Source organism: Sorex araneus, chromosome 1 (assembly GCF_027595985.1).
Source record: "Sorex araneus isolate mSorAra2 chromosome 1, mSorAra2.pri, whole genome shotgun sequence".
NCBI classification, from domain to species: Eukaryota; Metazoa; Chordata; class Mammalia; order Eulipotyphla; family Soricidae; genus Sorex; species Sorex araneus.
The window spans coordinates 437,389,018-437,411,638 of NC_073302.1; the positions used below are offsets into that span (position 1 = coordinate 437,389,018).

The following is a 22,621-nucleotide window of genomic DNA, read 5'->3' on the forward strand; positions in this document are numbered from 1 at the left end:
TGTAGAGCCAGGAGTAACCCCTGTGCATCGCCAGGTGTGACCCCCCAAAAAAAACACCCAAAAACAGAAACACCAGGCCGGGCCCTGTCCAGTGAGCTGCGAAAGGGCCCGGAGGGTCACTCTGGCTCCGGAACTGCCCTCAGGGGCACCCCAGGACATCAGTGTCCTGATCTGTGCCTCTTCCTGGGAAGGGGCAGGAGGGGCCGGCGGGTGCCCAGGATTTCAGGGCCGTCTGCCTCAAGGCCACCCATCTTAAGGGTCTTCAAGGACTGGCCCCCGCCCCAAACCTGTCCGTGCACCTCTCGACATTCTCCCCACCCCCACAGAGCTTTGCTCTCCGGGCCGGTGGCTGAGCGGGCGGAAGACTCTCCAGTACTAAGTGAACGCGGCTGCTTCTGACGGAGCTAACGCGGGCGGCCGTGGGGAAGCCCGAGCTCTTCGCCTCTCTCTTTCTGGGAGGGGGCACGGCCAGGAAAACGTTCGCATGCACGTACAGAGAGCAACACGCGAGGCCCGCGGGGAGCTGTCAGGCTGGCGTGTCAGGGGAACAGGCCACACGGGAGAGAGGGAGGCACGGCGGCCTCAGAGACGGGGCAGAAGGGACCCGCCGCCCGGCACACACGTCTGACCCCGGGGTCCTGTCTGCGGCCCCACACGAGGCCTTTTCACCTTGCTCTGCCGCGACCTGGAATTCCTCATCCAACTGTTTCTGGCAACCTCAGCGACTCAAAATCTTCCCCGACCCTGACCCTATCCCCAGCGACCGAGGCCGACCTTGATGAATCCATCAGGGCCAGCCCAAAGCCAGTCGGTAATGAAACTGGAGGCTCCGATAGGCCCTTAGAGGTTCTAGCACCTTCTAGCGAGAGGGAGAGCGGCCAGGTGGAACAAATCCTTGACGAGAGCTCATTTAATTCTTTTTTTTTTTTTTTTGGGTCATACCTGGAGATGCACAGGGGTTACTCCTGGCTCTGCACTCAGGAATCACCCCTGGCGGTGCTCAGGGGACCATATGGGATGCTGGGAATCGAACCCGGGTCAGCCGCGTGCAAGGCAAACGCCCTACCCGCTGTGCTATTGCTCCAGCCCCCGAGAGCTCATTGAATTCTCTACCTGGCCTGGATCCCGGGACGGGGAGACCCCCGCCCCCTTCCGGGGGCCTGGTGGGGACCGCTGACTGAGAAGGCCGCTGCTCCTTTGCGGGTGCTTCCAGAGACCCGTGTGTTTGTTGTCACTAATATGTCCCGTTGTGTTTGGAGATCATGTTTCCACCACCCCAGCAGGGGAGTAGCTGCGCCTGGCATGGCTCGCCAACGTGCTGCACGCCTGCCCACGCCCGCCAGGGAAGGGCCTTCTGGCTCCTCAGATGGTCTTGCCCCAGGCACGGGGATTAAAAATAGACACACGCGTGCCTTTCCCTACGGCGTGATCTTGAGCGGCGTTGGCGACAGGCCTTCCTAAGGCCAGCTGGGCGGTGACAAGCGGGGAGGGGCTTGCGAACAGGACGGGAGGCTGGGTCCTCGCTGCCCCCATATGGGGGGGGGACAAAGGTGCTCAGTTCAACCCCCCCCCCCCCCCCGTTGGTCCTCTTGGCAGAGCTGACCTGCTGACAGTGACTCAGGGGTGTGATCACGGATCTGCGGTGGATTCCCCTGGTCCACGCAGACCCCACCCCCTGCCCCCAAAGTAACAGCAAAGAGTAGGATGATGTTTTTCTTTCTTGATTTTTGGGCCACACGCAGTCATGTCAGGAGTCACTCCTGGAAGTGCTCAGGGGGATTATCTGGGACGGTGGGGATCGAATCCAGGTTGGCCGCCTGCAAGGCCAGTGCTTTACCCACTTACTAGGTACGTCTTCAGCTCCAAGGATGACAACTTGGGGGTGGGGTGGGGAAGTCAGCCCTTGGATTTAATTTTTGGAGAAGAATGATGAGAGTCGGACCTCGTTTCTGGCACCTGGCTGTAAGAAGCAGCACCGCACCGGCCCGCTCTGATCAGGGACTCTCGGCTGGGCTGTGAGCCTGCAGCCACCCGGCCTTCACCAGCCAGTCTCAAAAGGTCCATTTTTTTTTCTTTTGCTTTTTGGGTCACACCCGGCGATGCACAGGGGTTACTCCTGGCTCATGCACTCAGGAATTACCCCTGGCAGTGCTCAGGGGACCATATGGGATGCTGGGACGGGAAACCGGGTCGGCCGAGTGTAAGGCAAATGCCCTACCCGCTGTGCTATCGCTCCAGCCCCAAAAGGTCTGTTTTTTAAAAAAATAAGATTTGTTAAATTTTTTTTGACCACACCCTATGATGCTCAGGGCACATTATGGGATGCCAGGGATTGAACCCAGGTCCACAGCATGCAAGGCAAACATCCTACCCGCTACACTCTTGCGAACAGGACGGGAGGCTGGGTCCTCGCTGCCCCCATATGGGGGGGGGGGACAAAGGTGCTCAGTTCAACCCCCCCCCCTGTTGGTCCTCTTGGCGGGGCTGACCTGCTGACAGTGACTCAGGGGTGTGATCACGGATCTGCTGTGGATTCCCCTGGTCCATGCAGACCCCACCCCCTGCCCCCGAAGTAACAGCAAAGAGTAGGATGATGTTTTTCTTTCTTGATTTTTGGGCCACACGCAGTCATGTCAGGAGTCTCTGGTCCCAAAAGTCACTGTCATCCTGTTGCTCATTGATTTGCTCGAGTGGGCACCAGTAACGTCTCCACTCTGAGACTTGTTGTTACTGTTTTTGGCATATCGAATACGCCACGGGGAGCTTGCCAGGTTCTGCAATGTGGGCGGGATACTCTCGGTAGCTTGCCAGGCTCTCCAAGAGAGGTAGAAGAATCGAACCCGGGTCAGCTGTGTGCAAGGCGAACGCCCTACCCGCTGCGCTATCGCTCCAGCCCACCCAAAAGTCAGATTAAAAAAAAAATCAGATTTATTGAGGTTCACTGAAATGCTCAAAGAGGGCTGCAGGGCTAGAACCTGCCTGACTCGCTGCTGACCCCAGTGTTAGCCTCAGTACCCCATCCGGTATGCCTGAGCACCGCTGGGTGCTCAATGAAGTGCTCGACTAAAGTGCTCAGTGAGTTCTGACAGCTCCCCCCAACATTCACAGCGAGCCCAGACACCGCCTCTGCGCAGGCGCCAGGGGGAAGGCACGGCCCGCGCCTCTGCCGCCCTACCTGGCCGACGACTGGTGCTGCTTACTCTTCCGGGACGAGGCGGTGCTGGTGGGCTGCTGGCGCATCACGTGGGCCACCCCCACGTTCAGGGGCTGGGCGGCGGGCAGCGTCACGTGGCCGGTCAGGAGCGTGGGCTGCTGCATGATGGGGTTGTAGTGGCCGCCGTGGGCGTGCGTGTTCCTGCGGGGGCGGGAGGGCGAAGGGCTGTTAGTGGGAGGGGCTTCTCTGGGGGCGGGGCCGGGGGCGAGGGGTTGGGGAGCCGCCTGGGGGAGTGTTGTAGGCGAGGTGGGCGCCTGGCCCCTGCAGGGCTGGGGTAAGGGGAGCTCTGAGCTATCTGCAGGCCCCCCACGCCAGGTTCACTCCGGACTCTGCACTCGGGAATTTTGTTAAAAGGCCAGAGGGGCAAGGTGGCCCCTTCGAGAACAGGACCGGACCCAACAGAGGCGAATTCACCCACCGCAGCTTTCTCGGGCCCCTCCGCACAGCTGGCAGCCTGGGAGGGTCCTTCCTTTTGGCTTTGGGGGCCCACCCTGCGATGCTCAGGGTTCACTCCTGGCAGGGCCTTGGGCGACCACATGGGGTGCTTGGGATTGAACCCGGGTCAGCCAGCATCCCAGGCAAGGGCCTTATCTCTCTGGCCCTGTGCATTTCATTCTAGAACCCACAAAGGGCTTCGGTGTCCCTTGTCTGTCTGTGAGTCCGGGGGGCAGGGAGCGAGCCCCACCTTGTTGAGGGGGAGACCCTGCCTTGGAAGCAGGACGCCAGGCACCTGTCTTGGGAGTTGGGAAACTTAGCATGATCTTGGATGGCCTCAGTAGGATAAGCAGTGCAGCAGCTGACCCGTCTTCACATGCTTTCTGGGTGAATAATCAGATTAACCAGAGGCTGACTAGATGTGTATAAACTGGGGCATGGAATAAAAATTAGTAACAGCCAGACCCATGTTGATAAGAAACCCTGACAATGGGCTGTTCCAACAGTCCTTACGGGGTGCTGTGTCCTCCCCTGCACTTGACCCCCCTGGTCCCTGGAGAAGTGGCTGGGGGTTACTGTAGTCCCTGAGATGCACTTAATCTCTGAGGCTTGGGAACTGGCCCAAGCACCTGAGTGTGTGGGGAATGGGCTTCTCAGGCAGGGGTGAGGGACTGCGCTCTCTGCCCGGAGGGGAGAGTCCCTCCTGGGCCTGGAGCAGAGCACAGTGGAAGGGCGCTTGCCCCATGCATGGCCCACCTGGGTTCCATCCCTTTCAGCCCGTATGGTCCCCTGAGCACAGAGCCAGAAGCAAGCATTGAGCACCGCTGGGTGTGGCCCCCGAACAAACAAGAAAGTCTGTCCTGACCTCTGCTGGGGTCCTCAAGTTTGCAGCCTATTCTTCTTTTTTTTTTCTTTACTCTGGCGGTGCTCAGGGGACCATATGGGATGCTGGGAATCGAACCCGTGTCGGCCTCGTACAAGGCAAACGCCCTACCCGCTGTGCTATCGCTCCAGCCCCTGCAGCCTATTCTTGCAAAGAATTTCAGGAGGAGACAAATAGTGAAGTAATGAAATTTTATTAAAAGGGAAGAGGGCAACGATAGCACATTCCAGAGCGTGAGAGAGGGGCCAGAGAGAGAGAGAGAGAGAGAGAGAGAGAGAGAGTACAGCGGTAAGGGGTTTGCCTTGCACATGGATGACCCAGGTTCAACCCCCAGCACCCCATATGGACCCCAAGCACTGCCGGGAGTAAGCCCCGAGCACTGCCAGGTGTGGTGCCCCAACAAAACAAAAGAGGATGTGAATCAGGTGAGAGCAGGAGCCCCCCTGCCCCCTCCACCAAGCTGGGAGGTGGGTGCCCCTAACACGGGACGGGCTCCTTGCTCTGCAAAGCCAGTCTTACAGGGCTTCGTATGGTTCGTGGCAGACATGCCTACTTGCCCTTTCCCACGGAGTGTCTGTGGCGAGGACTTTGTCAGGGGAAGGGATGTTTGAGCCCCGGTGACGCATGCAAAGTCTTAGCTGGCCTTGGACCCTGCTGGCCTGAGTCTGGGCTGGGGCTTGGGCCAGGGAACTCCCTTCCAGACCCTGTACTGACGGGGTGGGGGATGGGGTGTGGCCGCGGGGAGTGAGGGCTGAGTCAGGAGCTGGTTCTGCCTTGTCCCAAGAGGACGCCGCAAGTGGGGTGTGACGGGGCTTGGATCTCCCCAAGCACCCCAGCTCTTAATTAGCTGGTGCGGAATGGTCTAAGGAAGAGGGGTGTGTCCGGGCTGACAGCCCAGGACCACGGGCAATTAGGACCCACATTGGGGATTGACATCAGTCTCTGCACTGGCCCAGGGGCGCTCCAGGGGGCACGGGTGATTGGGGTGGGGCAGGTGGAAGGTCACTTTCCTGGAGTGACCCCAGGAAAGTCGGTGAGTGGAGGAGGGGCGGGGGGCTCCCACACACTGGTGGGTGTGTGGGGCTGGGGGCCGACAGACAGGACTATGGACAGACGTGGACTTGCTGGCATCACCCCTCCGTACCGTCAGACCCAGCCCTGGCATGCCCACATCCCAGATCCCTCGAGGACACCTGCCTAGCTCAGGGGCCGTGGTTGGTGCCCTTCCGTCCCCTCTAGCGGGAAACCGAGTTCTGTGCTCTGGGCGGGGAGTGTTACTTCTGAGAGCCAGCCACAAACCAAACCAAATCAGGCTGTTGGTGAAGCACACGTAGGGGGGCTTCAGGACCACAGGGGCTGCTCTGTGTGTGTGTGTGTGTGTGTGTGTGTGTGTGTGTGTCTGTCCATTTTCCCCTAAATGACATCTTGGGATGAGGGTGTGGTGATGGCTCAGTGGAAGAGAGCTTGGTGGAGGCTGCCCTGACCCCCTCCCCCAAACACACACATAGACACACACACCCAGAAGCCTCCCATTCCAATGGCTCCCCCAAACACACACACACACACACACACACACACACACACACACACACACACACACACACCCAGAAGCCTCCCATTCCGATGGCTCACCCCAAACACACACATACACAAACACACACACACACACACACCCAGAAGCCTCCCATTCCATGGCTCACCCCAAACACACACACACACACACACGCACACCCAGAAGCCTCCCATTCCCACTTGGCTCCTGACCCCCTCCCCCAAACACACACACACACACACACACACACACACACACACACACACACAGAAGCCTCCCATTCCCGACTCGGCTCCCGGCCAGCTTACCTCCAGTCGGCCAGCTGCTGCGTGCCAGCCATGGTCTCGGGGATCACGGTGGCGTGCTGTACCGACGTGTGGGTGGCCACGCCCGTGAGCTGCTGCCACGCGGGGGGCAGCAGGATCTGCTGGGTGCCACTCGGCCAGGTCTGCTGCGGGCGGGAGACAGGGCGGTGGGTCAGGAAGGAGCCCAGAGCCTCACTCCGGGCAGGAGCCGTCTCAGCTTCCGAAAGTGCCTTTCCGGACGGGTTCTGTCCCCCAGCTGTGCCGGCTGGACCGAGCCCACCAGGGCCCGCTGCCGGCCATCCAGTCTCCCCCCCCCACCTCCTCCGTTCCGATTTTCCCTCTGGGCTTAGCAGTGAGAACTCAGAGTCCCAGCCCGCGTCTCACGGCGCCCGGGCTGCCGGCCGGCGCCCAGGTCCTGCTGCATCTCGGAGCAGACAAGTGTCCCACCGAGGGACTTTCACCTTCACTCAGAAGCATCGCGGCTTTTCAAAGGCAAAAGCCGGGGCTGGAGCGATAGCACAGCGGGTAGGGCGTTTGCCTTGCACTCGGCTGACCCAGGTTCGACTCCCAGCATCCCATAGGGTCCCCTGAGCACCGCCAGGGGTAATTCCTGAGTGCAGAGCCAGGATGACCCCTGTGCATCGCCAGGTGTGGCCCAAAAGGCAAAAAGACAAAACAAAAAAATCCAAGGCAAAAGCAGATAGTTTGGAAATCACAAGCAGTGCCCTTCCTAAGCATGGAGATTTTTTTGATTAACGCTGACTCTTCTGGTTCTTTCTTTTTTATAAAAGACTTTATTTATTTTGCTTTTTTTTGGGGGGGGGTCACACCCAGCGATGCTCAGGGGTTACTCCTGGCTTTGCACTCAGGAATTTCTCCTGGCGGTGCTTGGGGGACCATATGGGATGCCGGGGATCGAACCCGGGTCGGCCGCGTGCAAGGCAAACGCCCTACCCGCTGTGCTATCGCTCTGGCCCCTTATTTTGCTTTTTGGGTCATACCCGGTGATGCACAGGGTTTACTCCTGGCTTTGCACTCAGGAATTACTCCTGGCGGTGCTCAGGGGACCATATGGGATGCTGGGTATCGAACATTCTTGCCTGTGGTGATGAAATGATTCGGGCTGAATACAGTTGTCCAAGGTTACGCTTTGAAAGCAGCACAATTTCGTGTGTTTCGGTGATAACTCCCCTTCCTTTGGTGGGGGCTGGGGGGATATTGTCTCAGGTAATGTCTGTAGGCAGCTGTCTCACAGATTGTGTGTTTAAGCTCATACATAAAACCCTGCGCCCCTGGGATTGGGATGCAGATCTGAGTCAAGGACAAATAAGCAGTGGCTTGTATGTAGAAATGATATGGCTGGACATTAGCACAGTGGGTAGGGCAGTTGCCTTGCACACGGCTGGCCCGGGCTTGATCCTGGCATTCCATAGGGTCCTCTGAGCAATGCCAGGAGTAATTCCAGAGTATAGAGCCAGGAGTAAACCCTGAACGTTGCTAGGTGTGGCCACCCCCAACACTCTCCAAATAATGATACGGGCCTCAGTGAGATTGCTTATGTTTTTTCAATATGCCCGTTGCTTATTGCTCTGCTTTTATATAAACAGAAAAATCAGGAACCATGAATTATATAGCACTGTAGCACTGTAGTTCCGCTGTTCATGGATTTGCTCGAGCATGCACCAGTAACGACTCCATTGTGAGACTTGTTGTTACTGTTTTTGGCATACCGAATACGCCACAGGGAGCTTGCCAGGCTCTGCCCATGAACTATACAGAAAGTGACTAATAAGTATTAAAAAAATGAAAGTAATTCTGCCAAAGTTATTAACTATAGGCAACTGCCTTTCAGGGATACTGAACTCAAACACAGTGTGCAAAAACAAAACACAAAAAAGTTTTGATTAAAAACAGGTGCAGGGGGGCTGAAGCGACAGCACAGCTGGTCGGGTACTTGCATGTGACTGACCCTGGGTTTGATCCCCAGCACCGCATATGGTCCCCTGAACCCTGCAAAGAGTTAGCACCTAAGCACTGCCAGGTGTGGCCCAGAAAACAAACAAGGGACTGGAGCAATACTATAGCAGGTACGGCACTTGCTTTGCACACGGCTGACCAGGGTTTGAGTCCTAGCACCCTATATGGTCCCCCAAGCCTGCTAGGAGTGATCCCCGAGCACAGAGCCAGGAGTAAGCCAATCAGGACTTATTCCTGGTGTGGCCTCCAAACAAAAACAAACGAAAAAGAAAATAAAAACCAGTTACAAGTTCAGATATTAAATAACTAACAACCTCACGGACAGGACCATTCCGACGGATATGAATTGAAAATCATTTCAAAGCTTACAAAAGGCATGTCTTTTGACTAACATCACTTTGAAAAAGCAAATTTGGGGCTAACGACATCCCCCGCCATTTCCCTAAAATAGATGTTTACATGTTATTTCCAAAAGACGGCGTGAAAAAGCTATTCGGAACTCCTGTGGGTGTCAGTATCGGAATGTCTATTTGGAGAATAAGAGGGTCCAGCCCCCATGGCCGCTGCCACGACGACTCACGCACCAGCCCTGCTCTCCGGACTCACGACCCGAGGGATGCAAGCCGCGCAGTTAAATTCATGGGCACACCAGTCTCCCGGCTGAACCTCTGGGGCGCACCTGGGAGGGGGGTGGGATGAGTCCCTGCTTAGCCAAAACCCTGACAGCTGACCACACCCCACTGCTGCCACCCTGCCAAGGGCCCCACTCCACTAAGAATCTCTGCAGAGACACCGAACTGGGAAAATTCCAGGTACTCCAGGGTTGAGGCTAAGAATTCTGGAGTCTTCTCAGAGTGGGGGCAGGCAGCCTCCCTCCGCTGACCGCCCCCCCCCCCCCATGCTTCCAGAAGCTCCAGAATCCACGCCCACCTCGCACAGCTGCCATGTCCACTCATGGGCCCAGCTCTACAGATTCTGAAGCTTCTGGGTCATGCGACCACACACCAAATTCTGCAATACTGACATCCCAGTAGGGAGCACACCAAATTAGATGGGGAATAATAACAGAAGCCAACTAGACTCAACACACAAAAACAATAATATAGAAGGTTCAACTGACAATGAACAGATTAGTAAACCCTCAGACAAAAGCTTAACAACCTCATGGTGAGATATAACAATTTTCACAAATTTTCCTTTACTAAAGTATGTTTGACAATTCCATGAGCCATTTAGCTGTAAAAAGCAATTTAAGGGGCTGGAGCGATAGCACAGCAGATAGGGCATTTGCCTTGCACGAAGCCGACCTGGGTTCAATTCCCAGCATCCCATATGGTCCCCTGCGCACTGCCAGGGGTAATTCCTGAGTTCAGAGCCAGGAGTAACCCCTGAGCATCTCTGAGTGTGACCCAAAAAGAAAAAAATAAAGAAAAAAAAAGCAATATAAAACAAATCATCGTGTGTCTGCTAAGGGGGCAGACTTGCGGGGGTGTGGCTGGGAAACCAGGGAAGGTCACTCTGGTGGTGGGATTGGTGCTGGAACTGTGAAAGCCCATAATAACTGTATATGTGCAACTCTGTAAGCAGGATGTTTAAATAAAGTATTTTATTTACATAAATAAAAACCTCTTAGGAGAATTATGAGGACAGAAACAAACAATTAAATGGTTAAAAAAAAAAGGAAATCTCACAGAAAATGGCCCCCTTTAAAATAAAGATATGGGGCTGGAGCAATAGCACAATGGGTAGGGCATTTGCCTTGCATGTGGCCAACCCGGGTTCAATCCCTGGCATCCCATAGGTTCCCCCGAGCACCACCAGGAGGAATTCCTGAGTGCAGAGCCAGGAGTAACCCGGAGCATCGCTGGGTGTGACCCCCAAAACAAAAATAAATAAATAAATAAATACAGATATGGACACGTAAGAAATAAATAGGGGAGGGAAGATGTAAAAAAAGCACAAGAGCAATTCACAGCACCGCCAAGCAGTGGGTAAGTCGCCGAGAGCCAGAGAGACCTCAGAGGACTGAGCAATACTGTGCACACAGGAGGCCCGGGTTCAATCCCTGGCCCCGTACCCTACAGGGCAGGGTATACGCACCCCCCTGCTCCCCAACATGTCAAAAAAAATTACAAAGAAGGGACAGAGACAACAGAGGGAAGAAAACATCAGCAAAACAATAACCACAAGCCGTCCAGACTGACTTGAAAGCAAACCCGGGGTCCCGGTCAGTGTCAGATGAGACCCCCGTGGGGCCGGGGGGTGGTGTGAGTGGCAGCGTGTATGCCTAGCAGATGGGAGGCCCTGACTCGGGTCCTCAAGGCAATGTGCCAGGAACCACACCGTCAGGACCACACTGCCAGGTGAGGCATTGCTGAGGGTCATCCCGGGTCCCCCGGCACCTCTGAGTGTCATTCCTGTGAAAACACAACCAGCACAGATGCACGACAACCCAGGCCACCGTGCCGGGCCAGGAGAATTCCCCGCGCTGTCAGAAAGGCAGCAGGGACCAAGCGCAGGAGATGCCTGTGAGCGGAGATGCACCAACGTCCCGAAGGCCTGGGGGCTGCGTGTGTTCACGGAGCATAAAGGGACCCAGGGGAAACGGAGACAGCCAGTAACCCTGGGAAAGGAGATCAGGAGCCTCAGCTGAGAGTGAGGGTCTCGGACATGCTGAATTATATTGTGGGAGGCTGGCAAGCTCCCTGTGGCGCATTCGATATGCCACAAACAGTAACAACAAGTCTCACAATGGAGACGTTACTGGTGCCCGCTCGAGCAAATCAATGAGCAACGGGATGACAGTGCGACAGTGCAGTGCTACAATTATCCGGGGAGGAGGACTGAATGAGAGAGGGAGTGTGCAGGCACGTGCACTTGCGTGCCAGCGGGACAAGGAGTGGACGTGAGAATGAAATCTCCACTCTCCGGGGCAGCAGAGGTCAGTGGACACCTGCACTGGAAGCATCCGCTAGAAGTGCGTGACTTAGAAATAAGCTTATGGGGGGCTGGAGCGATAGCACAGCAGGTAGGGCGTTTGCCTTGCACGCGGCCGACCTGGGTCCGATTCCCAGCATCCCATTTGGTCCCCTGAGCACCGCCAGGAGTAATTCCTGAGTGCAGAGCCAGGCGTAACCTGCTGGGTGTGACCCAAAAAGCAATAAATAAATAAATAAATAAATAAATAAGCTTATGGGCTGGAGCGATAGTATAGCAGGCAGGGCACTTGCCTTGCACATGGCCGACTCGGGTTCTATCCCCAGCATCTCATATGGTCCCCAAGCATCGCCAGGAGTGACCACCGAGTGGAGAGTCGGGAGTCAGCCCTGAGCACTGCAGGGTGTGGTCCCCGAAATGAAAGCAAAAAGATTGCGGTGCCACCTAACTTGCCCAGGTTTAATCACCAGCACCCCACACGGTTCCCTGAGCACTGATGGATATGACCCAAAACTACGAACAAGGAAGGAAGGAAGGGAGGGAGGAAGGGAGGAAGGAAGGGAAGGTAAAGGGTGGGGCAGAACTCAAGAGGGAGAACATATATGTGGCTGACAAGGTGGGCAAGGAAAGAGCAATCCAGCACGAGGAAGGCGGCGAATGACGCCACTGTCACCCTTCCTGGGTCAAATCCCTGGGAAGATGGAAAGGTTCTGAGAGGAAGGACCGGGCTGGGCCGGGCTCAGAGGCAAAGCACAGGCTCACATGTGTGAGAGCCTGGGTTCCAGGCATCACACACGGATGCGCGCACACACATGTGTGCACACATACGTACACATTCACACGCACACAGACGCATGCATGCACGCACACACATGTAACACACACTTCCACACACACACACATGCAAGCAGACATAAACGGGAAGAATCCTAGTCCACCATCGGACAGGCTTAGCGGTCACTCCTGTGTCCGGAGCTTCCGTGACGCTCCCCAGAAATGGACCGAGAGAGAAGCGAGGCGTGAGTTCCAATGGCGTCGCTGTTTCTCCCAATCACCAGACTGGGGGGCCGCGAGCCCCTTCCTGTCCATTGAAGGGAGCGCTGGGAAAAGTGGAGGGGATGGAGATGGACGTGGGGGGTCCTGCCCACCCTGCAGCTGTGCACGTGGCCTGTGAGTCCAGTAGCAAACCAGACAAACACATGAATACAGTTTATCTCAGAAACAGGAGATTTTATTCTTAGTTTTGCGTTTTTAAAAAGTTTTTGGTTGGTGGGAGGCTCATCTGGCAATGCTCAGGGCTTAGTCGTGGCTCTGCACTCAGGAATCACTCCTGACAGTGCTCGGGGGATCATATGGGATGCCCGGAATGGAGCCTGGATTGGCCACGTAAGAGGCAAGTGTCCTCTTTGCTATACTAAGACACGGTACTCACTCGCTGTGCTAGGAACCAGCCCCAGAAGGAGACTTTAGCCTCACAAGAATCCGGCCACGCTGAGTACCCCATTAATAGATCAGAGTTAAAAATAAATAAATAAATAAACAACAGGCCAGTGAGATAGCCCAGCAGGTAGGGTGCTCGCTTTGCACACGGCTGTCCTGGGTTTGATTCCCGCCAACCCATCTGGTTCCTCTATCACCACCAGGAATGATCCTTGAGCATCGCTGGGTGTGGCCCCAACCTCCCTCCCCACCAAAGGCCCCCCCAAAAAAACACAAGTATTTAAAAGCAGAAAGAATGTTTCATGCAATTCAATATTAATTGGTTGAAAAAGTGAACAATTTGGGGGTGAGGGAGAAACCCAAAGGAGCTGGGGTTTCTCTGGGGTTCACATGCTTTGCACGTGCGAGCCCTGGACCCAACCCCCAGCCACAGAGACTCCACCCAGACCCCCGGAAACAACCCCAACAACTGCCGGAGGGGACTCCCCAGCCCCCCGACATAGTGAAAAGAATAAAGTTGAAGTAACAAAAAGCACTGTAGCACTGTCATCCAGTTGTTCATTGATTTGCTCGAGCGGGCACCAGTAACGTCTTCATTGTGAGACTTGTTACTGTTTTTGTTTTTTGTTTTTTCTTTTTGGGTCACACCCAGCAATGCACAGTGGTTGCTCCTGGCTCTGCACTCAGGAATTACTCCTGGCGGTGCTCAGGGGACCATATGGAATGCTGGGAATCGAATCTGGGTCGGCCGAGTGCAAGGAAAACGCCCTATCTGCTGTGCTATTGCTCCAGCCCCTGTTACTGCTTTTAGCATACCAAATATGCCACGGGTAGCTTGCCAGGCTCTGCTGGATGGGCGGGATACTCTGGGTAGCTTGCTGGGTCTCCGAAAGGGATGGAGGAATCGAACCTGGGTCAGCCACATGCAAGGCAAATGCCCCACCCGCTGTGCTATCGCTCCAGTCCAACAAAAAGTATTTAGGAATTATCCCAACCAAAGAAGTGAAATGAGATGACAGTAGCTTTATATATTGGTTTGGGGGCCACATCAGGTAGTGCTTAGGGACTTGGTGCTGGGTGGGGGGCAGTCCAGGCAATGGTCAGGGGACCATGAGGTGCCGGGGACCGAACCCGGGCCTTCTGCATGCAAAGCATGTTTCTCTGGCCCAAGGAAGAGAACTTGTTCAGCGTTCTAGCATGTTCCTGGATGGAGCGACTTAACGTGATCAAGATGTCAATTGTTCTTAAAGGAGACAGAAATTCAATTGGAGTCAATAACTACAAATTGGCTTTTGTTCTGGAACTTAAAAGCTGATGTAAGAGATGTTTTAACTGACACGGCAGAGACGGTGGGACACTCAAGCACTGGGGTCACGCCAGGCCTGGACAAACCCGGCACGGCCAGCCGCCCCTACCCCCACCCCCTTCCACCACACACAGCCCTCGTGGCCCCCAGCAGGGGTGAGTATGGCCCCTGAAAAAAAATTGAACAAAAGTGTCCCCCCCCCCCCCGCCCCTGCAAATCCACATGAGCAGAACCAGACTTGACCAGGAACTTGTTTGGTTCTGGTTTTGTTCTGGCTTTTGGGCCACATCTGGTGGTGCTCAGGGTTACTCCTCACTCACTCCGGGATCAGGGACCACTCCTGGTGCTGGTCTGGGGACCCCCCGTCACATCCGGGAATCAAACGGGGGCTGCCACACGCAAGGCAAGTGTCTTAACCCCTGTGTTCTCTCTCGACCTCTCCCCAGCCTGAAAATTTGCAGAATAATGTGGGACTGGGCCTTGCCCTGCCAGAACTAATAAACAGTATTAACAGTCGAGATAAACTATGGGCTCAGTTAGCAAACAATGATGTTGTTAGGAACAGAGTGATGCACTTGGACGACATTCAAAGGGAAACTGCTTCTGAGCAACACACTGGGCAAAGGGCCTCTGGGAACCTGGGTGCAGAAACAAAGGTGCCTCCACGCTGGCATTTGTCTGTGTCTGAGCCCCACAAAAGCAATGGCTCTATGGAAGCAACAGAGCGTGTGTGGGTGACGTCAGGACCTGTGTCCGGGTTTCGTCACCTGATTGCCGTGTGACTTGAGTTAGCAATGGTGTCTGATTTTCTATACAGAAACAAGGGCGCTGCCCCGTGCTGTTTGGGGGTGGGGCAGGTGGGGCTGGGACCACCGGCAGCTTTAAAGGGCCTGACGTGATGGGGCTGTACCTGCTAGCGAGCCTAGACCCCCGCCCCCCCACGCCTGCCGAAGCTGCAGCTATGGTCCCCTCCGAGACTCCTGCCCAGAGCACTCAGGCTAGGAGGGCCTATTTGTCCAACGACAGAACGAGGAGGAGATCGCCCTGTGGTTCAAACGAAACAACACAAAACATCCCACCGTGTTTTTCTGGGGGTTGGAGAGATAGTACAGGGGTTAAAGCATCATTTGTGCGCGTAGACGCCCCTGGTTCGATCCCCAGCAGCCGAGCACAGCCAGGTGTGATCCCTGAGCCCAGAGCCAGGAGGAAGCCCCGAGCATCGTGGCTGGGTACAGCCTCCTGCCCTCCAGAAAATTCTCTCTCTCTCTCTCTCTCTCTCTCTTGGCTTTTTGGGTCACAATGGTGATGCTCAGGGTTTACTCCTGGCTCTGCACTCAGGAATCACCCCTGGTGGTGCTCAGGGGACCATGTGGGATGCCGGGGCCTGAACCCAGGTCGGCCGCGTGCAAGGCAAATGCCCTGCCCACTGTACTATCGCTCAAGCCCCCATCTTTATCTTTTCAAGAGGGAAAGTTGAGGCACAAGTATTTGAATTGATAACCCTTTGGCCGCTGCGAGTTAGCAGAGTCAGGGCCCAGGCCCACGTCTCGCCCCAGGAGACGGGCAGGGCTGGTTAAGGCACTTGCTGCACGTGCACCAGACCCGGACACATCCCTGACACCACAGGGTTTCCGGGGCTCTGTCTGCTGGGTGGGCCGAGGGGTCCCCGGCACCTCAGGGGCCTCAACACAGACATAGACCCCTGCAGTGGACCAGGTTGGTCAATTGTGGGGAGTGCACCCCCCAAAAAAAACCCCAAAGAGTCACTCCCCCCCAAGCCTCGTACGTTAATCTGCACAGGGAAGAGAAAAGAACCATAATAATTAGCCGGGACCCTTCTAGTGCCAAAGGGAATCCACCCGGCTCAGTGAGGGCATCACTGGCCCACTGCAAGGACACACTGCCACCACAGGAGTTGGCAGACACAGCCCCGCGGAGCTCGACCGCGGCGACACCCGTCGTGAGTTACCTGGGCCAGCAGGCCTGGCTGGATCTGAAGCGGCTGGGCTCCGGGGGCCTGAGTGACGATGGGGACTGTGTTCTCCATCCGCACCGAGTAGCCGGCGTGCTTCGAGGGCGAGGCCTGCAGCCCTGGCGCGGACAGCGGGCGAGGGAGAGGGGGGCCGGGTGAGGGGGGCCGGCGGGATGGGCACCAGCCAGCCAGGCAGCACCAGAGCCCCCTGGGGCTCACTCCCGAGCATCTCAGGGAAAGCCCAGCATCCCACCAAACAAAAGCCCCCCCCGGAAAGTCAAATGGGGGGGTTTCCGGAGACTTGGGGAGCAGTTAGGAAGCTGGGGAGCCAGGGGCAGAGCGACAGTACAGGGGAGTGGGCAATGGCCGGTGGGCCAGCCCTGGACCACACCACATGGTGCCCCGGCAAAAGGGTTGGCATGACCGCCCCTCCCCCCAGCTATGAAGCCGAAATGGAGCCACTGGACACATGAGGACACGTGGCCTGATCCACGGGAAGAGCTACCACAGGTAGGTCTGAGACAGACGCTGAGACAGGACACGTGAGCGTGTGGATGCCCCGGGCAGCAAAGACAATCCCTGGGCTTGCCACCTACACTGGGATTCTAGTGGGCCTTCCTTCCTTCCTTCCTTCCTTCCTTCCTTCCTTCCTTCCTTCCTTCCTTCCTTCCTTCCTTCCTTCCTCCCTCCCTCCCTCCCTCCCTCCCTCCCTCCCTCCCTCCCTCCCTCCCTCCCTCCCTCCCTCCCTCCCTCCCTCCCTCCCTCCCTTCCCTTTCCTTTGAGGGACCCTGGGCTTACTCCGGGCTCTGCACTCAGAGCTCACCCCTGGCAGAACTCAGGGGACCCTCGGGGTGCCGGGGATGGACGGGACCTGGGTCAGCTGCCTGCGGGTGAGCACCTGGCCCGCTGTGCTATCGCTCCGGCCCCTGAGAGTCTAAATTCATGGGGGTGCACTGTCAAGTCTCGGATCGGGGTGAGGTGGCAGTGGGGGTGGGGGATGCCAGGGGTGGGGGACGCCATGGTGGGGTTTAGACTGCCCAGCGCTGACCCCCTTCCCGGCTGTGAGACTCCGGGCAGGCAGTGCCAAACGCGACACCCGGCTCCAGCCGAAGCCGAGTCTGACGTGTGTCCGGGCTGGCCCCGGGTGGGCACCTTGAGTCCAGAGCCAGCCCTGCCCTTAGGGGAGGCCAGGAGGGGGGCGGTGCCAGGGGGTGGGGCGCTGGGGGCGGGGCTCGGCGCCCGCGGGCGTGTCCTTACCTTGGAAGCCGGGCGGACACACAATGAGCGCCTGCTGGAAGGGGTCGGGCCGGGCGCAGATCTGGGCGGTCCCCGTCTGCAGGGGCATGCTCCGCTGGGCGACCGCGGCCATGGACGCCGCGGAGGGCTGGCAGAGTGCAGAGTGGCAGTTTAGTATGGAGACTTCGGGGTTGGCTAAGGAAATAGTGGCACTGGTGGAGGTGGGCGCCTGAAGGAACGACGGGGTTGAACAGAAATAAACAAACATACGAAATGAGGGAGGGGGCGGGGGCGGGCGGGGGAGAGGCCCGGCCGGGGTCGGAGCGGTGGACGCCAACACGGACCAGCGCACACAGCACCAGGAGCGCAGGGGAGGGATGCGGCGGGGAGGGCTCTCACGCACGCCCGGCCCGTCTGGGAGAGCAGCAGACACCTGAGGCTCGCACCCGGGCCGGGGGTGGGGTCAGAGACCCCGAGGAAGTGGGCCTGGCCGCACGCCTGCCTCCCCTCCTGACGCACGGGTGGGTCCCGCCACCCACCTGGACACACAGCTGCCTGCTGGCACCGACACAGCCCTCGGGGCAGCCCAGCTGTGAGCGCAGCCACGCTCGGGGGCGTGAGCTGGACCCCTTCCCGCCCCGTCAGACCACGGGGTCTCTCGGTGCTGGTCTGCACCCCGCTCCGGGCGTCTGCGGCCAGAGCAGTGGCCCGCAGTCTGGCATGATTCTGAGCCTGCAGGGACCTGTCCACCTGTGAGTCCAGCAGGACAGAGTGTGTGTGTGTGTGTGTGTGTGTGTGTGTGTGTGTGTGTGTGTGTGTGTGTGTGTGTAGAGAGAGAGAGAGATTTCCAGGTCCTCTCAACTTGGGCTCTGCAGGGCTGCTACCAAGGCAAACCCTCAGAGTCCCAGGGCAGAGGAAACTTCTGGAAGCGTCAGGCATGTGGGGGGAAGGGGCTCGTTGGGGCTGCCGGGTGCGAGGGGACGGAACCCTGGTGCATGACAGCAACCGCCCACGTCCTGTCTGCCTCCTGCTGGCCCCGGGCGTCCTCAAGGCTCCCAGGTACCAAAGCTGGCAACCACGCCCAGGAATCATTGAACAGAGGCAGGGGTGGGGGTGGGGAGGGCGATCAGGTGTTTTGGGTGCCCGGCAGGGCGGGCCCCGAGGGGGACACCCTAGGCCTTCTGGGGCCCTGGGGGTCTGCGGAGGGTGTTTCGGGGATGCGCAGGGTGCAGGCAGCTGGGGTCAAAGCCCAGGGCGCCCCTCGGGAACCAAGAACGGAGCCTCCCTCTGCGTCTCCGGGTGCTCCTCTAAGACGGAGCGGCAGGCGAGGGCGGCCAGGGGCAAAGGGCAGGGTCAGAGGAGGCGGAGCCCCAGCAAATGTGGCTGCCTTGACATTCGTGTTATTCTGGGTCACATCCAGTGGCTCTGCGCTCAGGGGTCACTCCTGGCGGGGCTCGGGGACCTGCATGGGGTGTGGGGGACGGAACCCGGGTTGTTGGCAGGGGCCCTCCCCGCCGTGCTGTGGCTCCAGCCCCGTGTGACATTGTCATTGAACAACACAACCAGAGGCGGGAGAGGTCTGTCCCCCCCCACCCCGTAATCTCTCCCGAACCTACGCATGAGAGGGTCTGTCGGGACCCAGGGCCAGAGCACAGCTGTTCCCAGCCCCCTGCTCGAGACGCCACGGGGCCACACGCTGTAGGACAGGACGTTGCGTTATGGCCTTTCCCGCCCCGTGTGTCCTGGTTGTGAGGGACCCCGGCGTGGGCATGCCCTGCCCTGGGAGGTTCCTGAGTTTTCCAGAGTCTTTGTGACAGTCTGGGAGCGGCTGTGCTGGTGTCCCGTCGGGGGTCAGGTGCGGGGACGCCCCTCGTACGGTCAGGAACCCCAGGACCCCAAGGGGGGCGGTTTGTGCCTGGGTGACGCGTGGCTGAGGTGTCCCCTCTCAGAGGTCTGCCTGTGTCTGAAGCGGGTCGGGGTGGGGAGACAGCAGGGGACAGGCAGGTGGCAGGGAGTTCAGACCAGGTGTCCCGTGACGGGAAAGGCAAATGTGCCCTGGAAGGCGGTGAAGCAAGAAACTGTGGGTTTTTTTGTTTGTTTGTTTTGATGGATGGCAGGGGCACTCTCAGCAGTGCTCAGGGGGCCAGATATGGTGCTGGGGATTAGGCTGGGATTGGTCACTTGCCAGGTTAGTGCCTTACCCCTGTATTTCTTGGCCCCTCCTGTTCTTTTGTTTTTGGTGGTTCCAGGGATCACACAAGCATGCGCTTTGCAGCTGAGCGCCACCCCAGCCCGCCACCGTGGACATGTTTTGTCGAGGAGCGCCCACGTTTGGCCAGTAGGGGCCGGACTGGGCTAGGCGGTAGGGGGAGGTGGTCAGCTTCCGGGCGTCCCTCAAACTGAGCTGTAAGAACAGCAGCGGCCTGCAGGGGGCAGCAGATCCCAGAAATGAGTCTGGGAAGGTGATGGGTCCCACAGACTGGGCTAGTAGATAGGAAAACGCCTGGGATGAAAAGCAGTGGCAAATATTTAAAAAAAAAAAAAAATCGGGGGAATGGGATTTACGTGGATGATTAGAATCTAGACACTCCGAGGTGGAGGCGTTTCCAATACGCGCTCAGATGCACTGGAGTCAGTGCAACAGATATGAGGGTTGCAGCAATCCAGGGCTCATTTCGGGGGGGCGGGGGGTGTTGGTAAACCAGGAGGCAGCAGTAGGGAGCAGGACGGCTCTGGGGCTCGCTCGCTTGGTGGACACTTCCTGGCCGGCACCCGCAGGCAGGCAGGCAGAGCACCAGGGGCTGGAGTCCACGACTCATTTCCGATAGGAGGGTGGAAACGTGTGGAAAGAAAACCTATTTCACGGTCTTTTTCAGTCACAGCTACTGACACTCTGGTGACAGGCCGGTGAAGCGACTTGGATAAAGGACAGGAGGTGTGGGGAGGGCGGGGGATGGGGTTGCCTGTGTCTCGTCCAGTTCTGGGGTTCCTGACCAGGCTGTCCAAGGCAGGGGTCCTCCGGCCTCTCACACACAGAGCCGGGCAGAGGAAAGCAATTAAGAGCCCCCTGCTAAGAGCAGCTTCCTAGTGAGTTGTTTCTAGCACCTTCTGAGGCCAAGATGCTCAGAGCTATGGAAACAGATACTTTGTGTCCCGTGACAGCCGAGGGACATGCTTGCCCATGACCCGGTGTTGTGGGAAATGGACTGTCTCCTGCGGCTCCCCGCTGCCGCCCTCCTCCCCGCGGCCCACCCACCTGGTTGTGGACAGTGTTCAGCTGGTTGTTGAACGTCATGGTGAGGTTAGTGGACGTGCTGGGGGCCACGTGCGTGATGAAGGGGGTTTTGCTCTGGTTCACGGTGTCATACATGTTGACACGACGCTTGCATATCTCCATGTTCTGGAAACACGACTTGACGCTGGTCGTGCAAAAGGCAGGGGCAGAGAGAGAGGGAGAGAGAGGGAGAGAGGCGTGAGGGCAAGAGAAACTGGACCACGGTCAGCTGGAGAACCAGGTGGCACCTCCCAAAGACCATCAGCGCCATCTAGGGGACAACCGAGGGAACAGCAGCCAGTGTCCTGCATGGACAGAAGGTTCCATGGGGAGCTCACAGCAGGGCAGCCCGGGGGCTCGTACTAGTAGCCAGCGCCCACTTGGCCCTGGTGTAGGAGGAAGAGAGACTGCAGTCATTGGCCAAGGTCAAGGGCCCATCCTGGGGAATCCTCTTTGACTTCCTTTCACTTCCCTTTTACTTTCCTGGTTCTTTTTAATTTCTGGGTCACTCCTGGCTGTACTCGGGGTTCACTCCTGGTGGGCGGGGCAGGGGGGTGGGGTGGGGGCACCATACAGGTGCCGGGGACTAGCCCTGAGCCAGCAGCCTAGGCGAGTCTTATCGCTCCAGCCCCTTATTTTTCTCATTCTCATGCAGGCCCTATGCTTCTCCCTCCCTGGCGTCCATCAGTCAAGATGCAACACTCGTTCCAAAGGCCATTCCAAGGTGTGGGCTGGCTCCAGGAGCAAGGGCTGCGCAGCCCAGTGGTCTCAGCCTTTTTAAGCTCTTTCTTGGAAACCCACCGGGAATCTCTTTCACGCACAGCACCTTGTTGCTCACTGACTCCCCTCAAGGTCTCATAATGTCCACACGGGTTAAAAAAAAAAAAATCCCACGTACGTGGACATTTCACAACATTGTGCGTTTTAATACCAGCTGATCTCACTCACGGTGCAGCAGGAACAGAGCCGGGGGGGCACAGACACGAGCAAAGCGAAGCAAGTGAGGGGGGGGGCCCTGGGGGTAGGGGGGTGCATACAGACGTGGGCGGGTGTGGTGGATGAGCATTAGGCAAGGCCCGAAACGGGGTTCCTGAGTCAGCTCTGCCTCCAAAAATCACGGACACACCTTGAAACCCAAAAATGATAGAACAAGAGCACTGGAAGTCAAAGCTCTCTGGAATGACTCTGATGTGGGCCTGGGTTATTTCTAGACCCTGGAGGTGAGCCGTGGCCTCCCCCGAATACCCTTCCCCTTAAAGTCCTTCTGAACCAGCTGACCTTCCTGCAGAATCCTAACGCCACCCGCCCAGGTCCCCTGCAATGCGCCCAGGGTTCCTGGAGAGGAAGGACCTGGGGCCTCTGCGGGGCCGGCAGCTGAGACCGGGGCTCTGGGATGAAACCGCCATGCTCGGGGGTCACAGGCCCCTGAGCACGCCCCTCCTGAGAGGGAAGGAACAAGAATCCACCTGCTCTTTTGGAGTATGTTTGAAGTGTCCGGTGAAGTTCGCAGAGCCTCTGGACTCTCCAGCAGGCACGGGCTGGGTTTCAGGAGAGGCTTTTCTGTGAGGGTCACCCTGAGCGCATGGTGGGGGCAGGGGGCGTCCCCGCCCTGGAGCCCAGGGTCTCTTGCACCCACTCACTGGCAACCCCGAAGGGCCCACATGGGCCTTGGGGGTGCCCAGCCCTGAGCTTGTCCCCGCCTCCAGGCAGCTCGCGGTCCCCACAACGGTCTCCAGTGGGCACGAGGCTTTCTTCCACAGACCCTTGGGACGCTGAGGCCTTTCCCCACGTGGGCCTGGTGTTTCGGGCTGGGACTGTCACGCGCTGATGGCTAATGGGTGTCTAGAGACAACACGCCCCCGTGCCCCCACCCCGACCGAACACTCCCACAGAACCCTGATCCCAGAGCACCCCCACCGGGCAAGTCGCCCGAGGGTCGAGGGTCGTCCTTGACCTGCTCCCGCTCCGCTGCCAGGGAAACTCCCCGTCAGAGGGTGAGCATGGGCGGGGCCAGGGCCGACGGGGTCCAGGTGAAAGACTGGCCTGCCAGAGGCACCCGCCTGGCACCGACCGAGAAGGAAGCGAACAGA

General features: G+C 57.8%; 1 protein-coding gene across 4 annotated transcripts in view; it reads right to left on the minus strand.

Moving 5' to 3' along the window:
* Nucleotides 1-22,621, minus strand: part of HIPK2 (homeodomain interacting protein kinase 2) — a 160,248-nt gene that overhangs the window by 24,778 nt on the left and 112,849 nt on the right. Inside the window, exons 7-11 of one of the 4 annotated variants that reach the window (XM_055142686.1) lie at nt 20,514-20,676; nt 17,279-17,405; nt 16,019-16,140; nt 6,393-6,532; nt 3,176-3,355 (exon numbers count right to left, since the gene is read on the minus strand). In XM_055142686.1, the coding sequence (XP_054998661.1) occupies nt 3,176-3,355; nt 6,393-6,532; nt 16,019-16,140; nt 17,279-17,405; nt 20,514-20,676 (732 nt within the window). Of the gene's footprint in view, nt 1-3,175; nt 3,356-6,392; nt 6,536-16,018; nt 16,141-17,278; nt 17,487-20,513; nt 20,677-22,621 lie in introns of all 4 variants that reach the window. The other 3 variants (XM_055142671.1, XM_055142665.1, XM_055142679.1) reach the window with 3 other exon arrangements.